The sequence below is a fragment of the Meleagris gallopavo genome, chromosome 1 (assembly GCF_905368555.1).
Source record: "Meleagris gallopavo chromosome 1, MGAL_WU_HG_1.1, whole genome shotgun sequence".
In the NCBI taxonomy this organism is placed as follows: Eukaryota; Metazoa; Chordata; class Aves; order Galliformes; family Phasianidae; genus Meleagris; species Meleagris gallopavo.
In genome coordinates, this window is record NC_139404.1 from 91972359 (window position 1) to 91985167 (window position 12809).

A 12809-nucleotide genomic window follows, 5' to 3' on the forward strand; every position below is an offset into this window, starting at 1 on the left:
TAGCTTCCAGTGTTACCAAGGTCATTTTTCATCCAACAAACTTAATATAATTAGTATCAATTCTGTATTTTGTGAAGCTCACACTGGAAGTTATTAACTGTGTTTCAAGTGGTGTGTCAGAGAAAGCAAGGGCAGAGAGTAATCTTTTCAGCTTCAAAGGCACAGTTGATGACTTTAGTTCACTGGTTAGTGAAAAAGACGTGCATTTTTTATTAAAGGTGTTGGCAATAAATCTGAAACTAGAAGCATTTTTCTCTCTTTTCCTTTCCTTTCTTCATTTTTACACCTTGTCAGCACTGTTTCAGTCTTTTTTAACATCCACATGACCCTGGAACAGTTGCTTTAGTTGCCCTTCCTGTTAACTGCAATGATGCCCAGTTGTATAATTCTGCTTTTACCCATTAAGCATTTCATCAGGCATCCTCACAGCACAGAACTCACCAAAATCTGCCTTACTCAGTAACTTCAGAAAAAAGACCTCCATGTCTGCTGTCATTATCTTTACACACCATGGAAATCTCTCCTTAAGAAAAAATAAATCTGAAATTATGTTAGACTTGTGCTTTGACATAAATGCAGCAACAACAAAATATATTCAACAGAAACTATTTACTTAATCTTTCTCCCTGCTAAAATGAAGGTACTACATTTGCCTTAAAAATCATCACTGAAGGTACACTAGACTATGTAGATGCCTTTATAGCAAACCAAATTAACCAGAAATCTTAATAAGCTTGTAAAGATCACAGTCAATTCTTTTGAATAAAATTTGAAGTACATTTGCAGAATTTTCTTTACAATAAACATTTACTTCTGAGTTGTTGGTTTTTTTGTTTTGTTTTGTTTTGTTTTTTTCCTGAAGAAAGATTTAAGAAGAATCAATGCATGGCTGTTAACATAGAAGTGAGAAACAAAGAAACAACAATCCATTTTGTAACAATGAGGATAGCTAAATGCTGAAGAGAAACATCAAGGAAAAATGCAGATTTCTTTTTTTTTTTTTAGGTCTTAAATTAAGTCTAAATATATTCTGGTGAACATTCTTTAACAAAATAAAGGTTTCTGATCCCCATTATAAACCTATATGAGTGGAAACTATACAAGGTTTTAGGTTGACTGACCTAGTGGCTCCCTCTGGGCTTAGCAGATCACAGATCTTAATCTATGAATAACTTATTAAGGTGCATACAGTCTCACTGAATATTAATGAGATTCCGTGTATGTAAGGTACTGTTGTGGTTTAATCTATCAGGTAGCTAAGCACCACACAGTCATTTGCTTGCTCATCCCCTTCCCAGTGGGTGGGGAGAGAATTAGGAATAAAAAGTAGAACGTGTGAGTTGAGATAAAAAAAATAAAGAGGAAAAAAAAAAAAAAAGGATAATAGTTATAATAATAATACATATATACACAAAATAAGTGATGCACAAAGCAATTGCACACCACCCACCAGACAGTCTCTGAGCAGTGGCTGCCTGCCCAGCCAACTCTTTGCCATTTTCAAGTCACGCAGTATGAAATATCCTTTTGGCCAGTTTAGGTCAACTGTCCAAATTCTGTTCCCCCACCATCTCCTTATGTTCACCCCACTAGCCCCCTCTCTGTCAGGACAGAGAAGCTGAGAAACTAAAATGTCCTTGGCTTTACACAGCACTGTTCAGCAACAACTAAAACATCAGTGTGTTATCAACACAGTTTTTCTCCTATAGCCAAAACATAGCATCATACCAGTGACTGAACAAAATCAGCTCAGTCACAGCTGAAACCAGGATAGGTGCTCCAAACAAGAAAGGCTCCTGTTGAAGAAATTATTCACAAATTTGCTCCAAACCTCACAACCACCTGTCAACTAGGCAGGATAAACTCAATTAATCAATTTGCAAGCCAAACTGTTTGTAGAGCTGTAAATACTTGATGCCAAAATTCTCTTGTAATCAATGGAATTCTGGCTTTTAAAGTAGCAGGTACAAAGCAAAAATATCTACAGATAAACTATTTTGGAAGTAACAAGGTTACTGGAGTATGGAAACTTACAAGCATTGCTGGAGTATGATGTTTGTACGAATAATGTAGCTTTTGTGCCTCATTTACATCTGACTGCTGAAAATAACTACATGTTCATAAAATGTAGGAAATGTTATGACTGAGATCGATTCTCATTTAGAGCTCAAATGAAAATAGCCAATAAGGCTGCAGTCCTCAGTATATATGTTCTTTGATGTTATGCTTTATGCTGAGGTCTGGTACTAATGCCTTCAGTCTTTTACAGGCAGCTTTTTGAGAGGCCTGTGCCACCTTGCTACGCATGGAGGCTGGGCAGGAATGCCAACACCCTGCAGTTGGTAGCACCCAATGTGAAAGCTCGGGATGAATTCTAAGCCAAGGATTTTCTTTGAACAGAAGAGACTCTTAATTTGGAAAATCTCTAGAGCTGTTAGCTTACAATACAGACTGTCAGATTGCATAATTCATATGCAGTAGGGAAAAAAAAAAGCAGTGTGATCAGAGCTCAGGTTGGGAATGTTTGAATTTCTGACACATTGCTGAAGCCTCTTAGGAGCTCAGCTATATAATGGAATCTTTATCAGACCATCAACCAATTGTGATACTTATCTGTACGCTGTTGCATTTTGGGTTAAGTGATAATCCATCAAGGCTGGAAATCACGATGTACTTTTTAAGTTGCATACTTCATTACTGCAAGCTGACAGCTGGATGGATTTGTTAGCACTAAAAATATTTGTTCCAGACACAAAGAACAGGTTCTTAATATATATTATGATATTTCCTTTCTCTCGCATCTCCACTGTGCCCATTTTGCAATTTATGTCTCATGTTTATAATGTTCATTTACATGGCAAACTGTCAACAGTATGAAATCTCTCTATTTGTGCTAGAATGCAACAGTCTCACTTCGGGAATAATATGACCAAATAACAATGACATCAATCTTCATCTTTCTCATGCTAACTGTTAAGCAGAGAAAATTGCAACTTTCTAAATTCCAGATGTTTTTGCTTTAGTTTGTCTATGATAAAAATTGAAAAACCCATATATTTCATGGCAAACAAGGAAACTAGCATCATGTGGATTCATGTTGGCAGAATTTTCGTTTGCGGCCAGGCTCCTTTAGTGCAGTGTGCACTGACCAGAGGATAACTCTTAGATTGATATCACAACTATAAAGCCTATTTTAGCATTGTTTGAGAAATTGGACTTCCACACAGAACCATTTTGTTTTGATTTTGGTCTGCTCACAATATAATCATCAGAATATTTCCATTTTTTAGCATGAAGTAATAGTTTAAATTCACACTGCACAAAATGGTACTACCATTCACAGCTGCAGTCTAAGGCTACTTACTGCCCCATTTTCCTATCTGCTGTAAGTCACAAAAAAATATCTATCTTCTTCGGACACAACAGCATCCAAAATTCCAAGTCTTTTTCTAAAGAAAAAGATACAGCCTCTGGCTTGAAGCTATCATGTGTTTGGTCGAAGACTATCACGCATGTGAGTATGTATCCATGAAAGTTATGGACACCAGTGGGGTAGGAGGACTGGGGGAGCTACCATCTGTGGGGATTTGTGCTGGAATAGTCTGCTCCTAAAGGATGGCCCCTGTTGTATGGAGCCATGCTGGAGTAGAGCTTGAAGAACCGCATCTTGTGGGAAACTCACATGGAATCAGTTCAGGAAGGAGGGAATCCACACCATCACTACAGAGAATGACTGTGAAGGAGCAACAGAAATGAAACTTCATATGGATTGATCACAGCCCTTGCTCCCTATTCCCCTGTGCCAGATGGAGAGAAGAGGATGAATGGGGAAAGGTGTTTTTTATTTGCTTTTAGTTCTCACTGCTCTAGCCTGTTACTAGCAACAGACAATAAATTACATTGATTCCCTATGCTAAGTCTAAATTGCTCACAACAGTAAGTGGTAAGAGATCTCCTTGTTCTTATCTCACCCCATGAGCTTTTTTTTTTGGCATATTTTCTCCATTTGCTCTTATGAGAATGAGAGAGCAGTGTGGTGGAGTTTAGCTAGCCATCAGTGTGAAACTACTAAAATCATCAATCAACTTATTTCAGATTTTGTCCTCTTGCTCTCTTGGCACATTGCTTTGGGTTTCTCCAAAGTTACTCCTCCCTTTTGCACAGAAGCCTAGAATTCAGTGAAAGAGCCCAATGTTTGCTGATGAGTTGAGGCTGTACACAAACACAGATGTGGAGTTTTCCTTCCAGTATCAGAACACTCAGTAGCAGAGGGAAAGGAAAAGGAAAAGGAAAACGAAAAGGAAAAGGAAAAAGGAAAAGGAAAAGGAAGAGGAAGAGGAAGAGGAAGAGGAAGAGGAAGAGGAAGAGGAAGAGGAAGAGGAAGAGGAAAAGGAAAAGGAAAAGGAAAAGGAAAAGGAAAAGGAAAAGGGGGCAAACAGTGTTATGCCACTGCATCTCCCATCCACACTTGCTGGCTAGTAGTGGACCTTGGGAGACTAGGCACAATTTCTCCCCAGTCTACTCCACTTTGACCATAGAAATATGCACTTTCTATTTATAGTCCCTCCATCATTTGGTTGGAGATACTTGTTAGGGAAGGTTTCCCAGCTACTGATTTGTAGCCTGTTGACGCGTCTTCTGGGTAAGAAATACTAGTTCTGAACAGAGATATCTCTGAATGTCTCAAGACTTAGATAAAGAGGCTTATAAAATAAGTTTGGCCTTTCATCATGGTCTAAATGAAGACATTCTAAGCAGCGGGGTAACAAGCAGAATGAAAAATTGATCCAATGAAAGAAGTCATTATAATATCAAGAAATAACAGTTCTTGCAAAAGGGAGAGGTAAAGGCTGAATGTCTGATGGGGAGAAAGATAGTGTAAACTATCCAGAGTCTTGCTTTGAATGTCAAATTGTTTGGTCTCCTGGGGTGTCCAGAAGTTGCATAAACAGTAAAAGATTATTATAAGAGAAAGGAAAACAAAAAAAGAAAAAATAAAAAACTGGAAAGTTGTAATTTTGTTATCTGGTTTGAGTAAAAACAGGCACATACTAGATTTTATGATGCTCCTAAAGCTATAAAATATAAAGCAACAAGCTTTTAGCATGCTGTCATATGAAACTGCTTTTAACGTTAGACTTTGGTTTTATTTACTATCAGATTTGAATGCAAGTAAATGTAAACATCTATACCTAAGATATAACTATTCTTGTCTTCCTTATCTGCCACATATCTTTGGTCCCTTCTGTATCTGTTTCTTGCTTTGCTTTTTCTTTCTCTGTTCATATTACAAAGCACCAAGCTATGAGGGCTGCTCCAAAAGTAATGCCTCCTATTTAATAATGTTGGCCCAGGACATCAGAGGCAGATATTGATGGTATGACAGTAGAGGCTGAACCCTTTGACCAATATTCAGCTACATTTTGTTGCTGTGCAATAGATGGCACCAGAGGAGCACTCTGACAAAGGGGCTTCCAATGTGGAAGTGCGCATGAAGCAAAGGTGTTTCACTGAATTCCTCCATATGGAAAGAATGGCATCCACTGACATTCAGTGACATTTGCTGAATGTTTATGGAGACCAATGAGGAGTGAGCACAATGCAGGGTGGGTGGTGCATTTCAGCAGTGGCAACAGTGATGTGAAATATAATCCATTTTTCAGAAGGCCGTGCACAGCTATCACATCATGAAATGAAGAGCATCTCAGTCAGCTCATCTTCACAAGTCTGCTAATGGTGGTGACTGTGTTGAGAAATAGTGTTCTGTAGCTGAAAATTCACTCCAATCCAATAGTGTTATTGTGCTCTTAGTAATGCTTCTGTTTCCATGGAAATATACAGAGGTCACAGGTCACTACTTTCAGAGTGACCTACATATCTTAATCAGATTATGTGAAAGAAAAATTGTCACAAAAAAAAAAAACCAAAACCTGGCAATGCTTAAAATTCTTTTGATATGAAAAGAACTGAAGAATATAAATACTGTTCAAGTAATTCATGCATTTTAACATCTACAATGAAACAACTAATTGGGTCTTTTTCCTTCTTTTCTCTCATGAAAACTACAGAAATGGGACAAAAAGAAGGTAATTTTCTTGCTAGGATTGTTGTCATCTACACTATTAAATGGAAACATTCACATTTTCAATTTATTGTTTTATATCAAAATAATCGCACTCTCAAATCTTTTATTAATCCACCATTAACTATTCTTCTAAATTTAGTTCTCCATATATCCTTCAAGAAAGCTTTCTTACCAAAATGGTAAAAGCAAAGATTAAAATAAAACAGTGATTTAACAATGATTATTTATTTATTTATTTATTTTTAAATTTATATATGAATATGTATATTAATTGACTTTGTGACCTGCCTATTGACTTTTTGACATTTAAGAGCAGCTGTCTGGGAGTAACTTCATCTCTCTGTTATGAGCAATGTTTTTGGAGAAATTTTTAGAGACTGCTATATAAAGCTGTGAACATTCTGGCACGGTCATTACAGAAATGAGTCAGTTGAGACTGACTCACTCAGATACATGGAACAGAACTGAGTGGATCTATCTTTTGAGTTTGGAATGCTCTTGCAATGTGACTTTTACACCTATTAGTGTGTATAGTGGGGGACAGTAGAGAGTGTCAAAAATAAGTCAAAATTATTGAGTTTTATAACCTCTGACATTTTTTTTTTCTTGCCAGGAGAGAGATTTAAATGAAAAAAAATCTTGGGGAAGAGGGGAATGATTAACATAATGCTAAGCCTATGAGAGGGTTTTGTGTACATTCATGTGTCTAAAGACAGAGAGCACAAACTTTTCTGCCATTATCTTCTGTGAACCCATAAGCATGAAGAGTTGTTATGAGTGGAGATGACTTCTGTAATGTTAACTATACTCTCTCTTCATCTATAGGACTTCAAAGGGTGGACTCAGAATCATCTAGATTAACTTTATATTAACAAAGAATTTCCACAGGAGAGGGATCCTTCTTTCCACAGCTAGGTGAAAAACCTCAATCTTTTTTGCCTCTTCCCATTAATAAAAACAGAACAGTAATATGGATCCACACAGAGCTTTAATGTTACGTAAACCTGATAAAAAGGAGACTACCTGTACAATGCTTCTTTACACCTCTGAATTGTTTCTACTAATACATTTTATTCTGATTTTGTTGTACATTCCTCAGCATGGTTTTTAGGCTTTAAGATACCCTTGACAAATATATAAAAGACAATACTCTTCTCTGACATCAAATTGTGTTTAGACTTTTGAGTTAGTAGGTAATGTACCGGTAAAAGAATAATTAATTCCTGAAGGACTGAACATAAAAGCAAGTATACGTTTGTCTGAGAAAGTGAAAAGTTTGACTAAAGATGTTTATGAATTATCATATTATTATCTAACTGGATCACTAACTTTTTCTCACGCTGTTTACTGAACTCCATGCAAATTAAGAAAGGGATGGGTCACACAGTTCCAGAAATAACTGATGATAGTTTGGATTTTTTTCCCATTAATTCAGGCTTTTATAATGAGAAGGCACAATCATCATAATGTAAAATGCCATAGATTTAAATACTCGCTGAGATCCTTATATCCTGCAGTATATTTCTGTAATGGCATTTCCTGTGACTAGATGTAACATTCCTCAAGGTGGACTGTGTAAAAGTCTTGCAGAACACAGGAATGTCCTGTGAAATTTACCTGAGGTGATTCATAAGTATATAGCAATAATTTTAGAATCGTAGTAATGAAATCTACTCAGCAAGAATATTATATCAGCTATTGGAAGTCCACTTGAAAGATATTTCAGATGTTAGAAATCCATTTTAAAGACTTTATCAATCTGTATGTTGCAACCCTATGATGTAGAGTAAACTTCTGTTTCTTTAAAGTACGATCAATCAAGAAATAAGAAACTAAGGTATAGAGAAATGCTACTTCTAACCTACCTGGAAGCAAAGTAATAATATATATATGTATATTAAAGTTCTGTAGGTTGAAAGTATATTAATAGCTTCCCAACTTCATGCCTTTATGAACTCCTTCAAGTTAGAATTCTTACTGGAATATGAAACCAAAGCATCACAGGAAAATATGATTACATGGCACCTTTTGTTCAGTCAGAAAAAGATACAACTGAAAACTTGACCCTCACATCATTTGTTGCAGGTCTGTGAACATTATTTATGAGTCCAAGAATGGGGGGTGACAAGACTTAAGGAGAGCATCTTGTCCAGTTCCCTCTGTCATTAGCATAAAGCACTTTTAAAGAAATCAAGTCTGATGAAGGTAAATCTAGAAGTTAGATATCTACACTGTGCCACTGTCTCCTCTACATTTAAAAAGTTTCCCCACTAAATGTCTTTGCCACTAATTCAGAGGACTCATTTGTATGATTCTGGAAAATAACTCTTTCAAAACTCTTTCAAACTTCCTTTCAGATACAAACTGTTCAAGAAACAGCTTTCCTAAAACCTTTTGTCCCTCAGATTGTCTGACCAAGAGATCTTATCTATCAGCTCCTTGAGTTTGAAACAATCTCATCTTCTCAGTCACTTTGCTGCATTCCATTTCTAAGAGAATTTCTGATTTTTTAGTGGTTGATCACATTCTTCTGATTTCCTTCTTTCACTTTCTCTTAAATAGTATCTCTTTGTAACTGTAGCACTAAATTGCATGCTTTACAATATGTAATAGAGCAGAAGCCTGGAAGAGTGTCTTCCAGCTATTCTTTTTATTGCAGGCATGCATATGGTGAAAATGAACACTTCAGAGTAGTGGAAAATGAGGTCCTAACTGAAAACGGTGAGGGAACAGAATACCTGAATCACGGTGGTACACTAAATGTGCAAACATATCACAGATATAGGTTAGTTATGATCACATGACATGATCACAGAACAAAACAATCAAGGACAGCAAACATGGAACACCAACCACTTTGTCCTTCCAGAACACAAGCTCCCAGAAAGCTTGGAGGCTTCTGCTGCATGACTCAAAACACTCTCTTTAAAGATACAGCCATTTCAGTCATTCAGTTCCTTCTCCAGAACCATTCCTCTTACTATTACTTAGCCCTTGGAGTACTTGGCTGTTTTCCATGGTCTCTCCATTTTTTATTTTTATTTTTCCAGAGAGAAAAGACTATTATATCATTCTTTTCCTTTTTACTTTTCACTACAATATTTTTTCACACTCTAAGTAATATTAAAGCTTAAAAATGTAATTTCAGGCTTGACATCAGTTTATCACATGAAGGCCACAATATTAACATACAAATAATCTATGGAGGTAGGAACTGGGTAATCTGATACCATCACAACCTGTGTACAATGGACTTCTATTTAGCTCAGCTTATTCTTGCAAGTTAGGTTGGTCACTGCAACTGCCTCGTAACAATGCTTGCAGAAAGAAAAGATTTCATAACACTGTCTTAACTTCCTTGGGATAATTGTAACTCATCATGTGAATATGGCACTGCAAAAATTGAATATGATTTCTTCTCTCCTTGCACAATGAAAGCCATCTACAGATCACACAGGAACTGTCTGCCATTTCACATACTGTGAGAGATATATTAACTATTCTTTAACCCTAAGATGATAACCTGTGAAACCTTGCAGACATATCTTCACTGGTGAACAGTTCCTGTTCAACACTGATCATAACCATAAAATTAAGCTTTCACTCATAACAAAGCAAAGCAATACTAGAATCATAAAAAAAAAAAAAAAAAAAAAAAAGAAAAAAAAAACAACCCACACAGAACAACAACTTACGTTAGGAACACCTTTAATTCCAAAAGAGTGACAAAAATTATGAAATATGATGCCTCTTTGTTGCCAAGCAGGATTGCATCAACAGTAATTCCAATGCAAAGACACTTATCTTGTTTTAAACATTAGCACCCAAAATAACCAGTCTTAAAAGGTCATGTTTATTTAAAAATAGCTTGCTTGCATTTTACATTCAAGTTAATTTACTAACCTCAAAAAAATTAAATGCAAATGTATACAAATAATTTAAGCATCCTGTCAAAGTTCACATACATACTGCTAACGCAATTAAGTACTCAAGGTCACAAGTAATTTTCCTTAACCATGAGCCATCACCACATGGATAATTCTATTAAATTTATTTTGAAATAAAATGTTTGAAGTCTCTCTTTAGCAATTTCTATTCTTTTTAAAAACCAAACCTATAATTTCCTATTTATAATGTGCTTTTCAGGCCATAACAAAGAAGCATACTGTACCTCTGGTGCTGATGGCTGTTGCCGATGTGGTTGTGCTGGCTGTTAAGGCTACAGTGGTTGTGACTGTTGCAGTGGTAAGGGAGGGGATGACAGTAGTGGGAAGCAAAGTGTTGAAAACATCTGGTGAGTGGAAAAAAAAATATAAAATAAAATCATATCATGCAAACAAAGGAGAACCATAATAGTGGTTTAATTTGTAAATACAAGTATGTCAAAAATGATTAAATTAAAACATGATTAACACAAATTATTACAGGTACAACAGTGGTACCTTTAAATTCTTGACATTATATCACTCTCAATTTTTTATAGTCAGTGTGCTAGCAAACAGAATTTAAAATACTGTTAAAATGACCAAGTTTCCATAGATCTGGAGAGTGAATGTTTAAGTGACAAGAATCCATTTCTTCACTGAGCCATTTTAAATGTCTCATACAGTAGAAACCATATATAGATGAAACATGCTGTGTCAGAGTGGGAGATGAAACAACAACATCATCATGCTAAAATAAACACACACATGTTAACGAGAAATGGCTGTATGTTAAAACACCCACTTTCAGACAGACTCAATGGACGGAAAAAGGGGAGAAAATGCTACTAACTATAAAAGCTGATTTTTCCGGATTGCTTTTCTTCTTCCCACACACTTGTTTAAGACACAGTTGTCTGCTAAGATCTAGAGCAGAGTATATTTCAAAATCTTTGCCCTGATTAGTAGGCAGTCATCTTGCAATCATCCTTAATACATACATGTTATCATTAATATATAGCTTAGAACTGAAAAATCAGAAAAGCCAATTGTATTACTGTTAAAAAGTAAGTATACAAGTCAGAGAAGATGCAAGGCCTGGATGACAGCATCCTGCAAAACCCTTCAGCTTCTGATCAAACACAGGTATGCCACGCACAGGCAGCTGCCACTTCATTGCAGGGGAACCAGCAAACTGTTGCAAAATGTTCCTGTACAGAGCAGAACATAACCAGATGTACAGATAGAAAATACTTTGATTACACTGCCAAAAGCAATCAAGACCAGTATCACTTTGCTTATAAGGTGATTGCAGGTTTTAAAGAACAAACAAAAGCCCTGAAGAGAAATACAGAAAAGCACTTCTGTGAGGAAGTAAAAAGCATCTGACAATTTTCAGATTATTTATACCACAGCTTTAAAAGGAAAAGACTAGTTTCTCATCAATTGATGGTAAATAAGGCATTTCACACTGATTTCAGGAAAAAAAAACCAACCATTTCTGAAGGGTGCTATTCAATACAATGCAGTAAAGGAGAACAAGCCTGACCCACGATCTATCTTCCCTTGCTGTGGAAGGAAATGCAATTGGTGTCTGAGTACCATCAATTCTGACTAAAATTAATGGAAACTAAAGCAGCTCAGCCCTTTACAGTACTGGGCCCAACAGAAGACATTTCAGAGACAGGGTTCGTGAGTTCAGCACAGCATAATTATTCCCTTAAGACTTCAAATTATAATGTTTGCCTTATTTTCATGATGAATGACAGATTACTTTGCTACTTAAAAAGTTTCCTTGTCAGTTAATATCTATGAGTCACCTGTATTATTACTCTGTATTATTCTGGTTTGGATGAACACCAGCATTATCCTCTCCAGAACCTATACCTGTGAGATTTCCCTCCTGGAAACCTTCAGAAAATGGCATGAAATCTGTCTTTTGTCTGCTGTACACTGATATTTGCATCTGTTTTGCACTATGAAATATTAGAAACCAGAAAAATTAAAACAGGTTTTTCAAAAAAGGCAGTGTAGCCACATTAATCGTCAGGAAGAACTGCCACACTACCTGGAATGTGAGTACCACGATAATTAAACAAAATAGAATTGAACAATCATTAGAAATAAATTAACATTTTAAAAAAGATACATGTCATATGTACTGATCTATGCAACTTCTTTTCATAAAGGGAAACTCCTTAGATAAGTATCTGTTAAAAATGAAATCAAACAGAATGCAACAAAAATGCCTTCTTTATAAGGATAGTAAAATCTTGTTTAGTAGAAAAGCTTTACAAATCAGTCTTGTACATAAAAGTTAATTAATGTCACATATTTCCCATAATTATATTTCTTAAATATGTTACTTAATATTTTGCAATGGCAAGTCAGTTGCAACTGACAAATTATGGTTTTATGGCAGTTTTTTCTTCTACAAACACACTGTCTACCTAGTTTGCCACACACCTAGAAGCTCACTGTTTTCCAGTTTCGATTCTAATTGAAACATTTCCAACAAGATTTATTATATTAAAAGAAAGCTTATGTAGGAAACCGAGACTGGTTAACAAGAACTAGAAGATACAAGTATTTTAATACAGATATAGTAGGTTCATCTTTTCTGATCACACCAAGAGCAACAAAAACTTATATTGATTGAAGTCACTAACTCTAATGCAAAGCATCAATATGGCAGCTTGTCAGAGACCTCAAAGAAAAACATATTTCCTCAAAGGAAACATAAATGCAACGAATAGGACTGGCTTTGCTTCTTTCTTACCAGAGAAAGGAGAAATTCACTA

The 12809-nt window shown here is 35.8% G+C and overlaps 1 protein-coding gene across 2 annotated transcripts in view; it reads right to left on the reverse strand.

Annotated features, from left to right (window-relative positions):
- The window catches only part of CADM2 (cell adhesion molecule 2), a 626180-nt gene that overhangs the window by 40336 nt on the left and 573035 nt on the right, over window positions 1–12809 (reverse strand). The window contains exon 8 of one of the 2 annotated variants that reach the window (XM_085240864.1): window positions 10257–10376. The exons of the other annotated variant lie outside the window; for it this stretch is intronic. Within the exon in view, the coding sequence (XP_085096990.1) occupies window positions 10257–10376 (120 nt within the window). The remainder of the gene's footprint in view (window positions 1–10256; window positions 10377–12809) is intronic. 2 annotated transcript variants of the gene reach the window in all.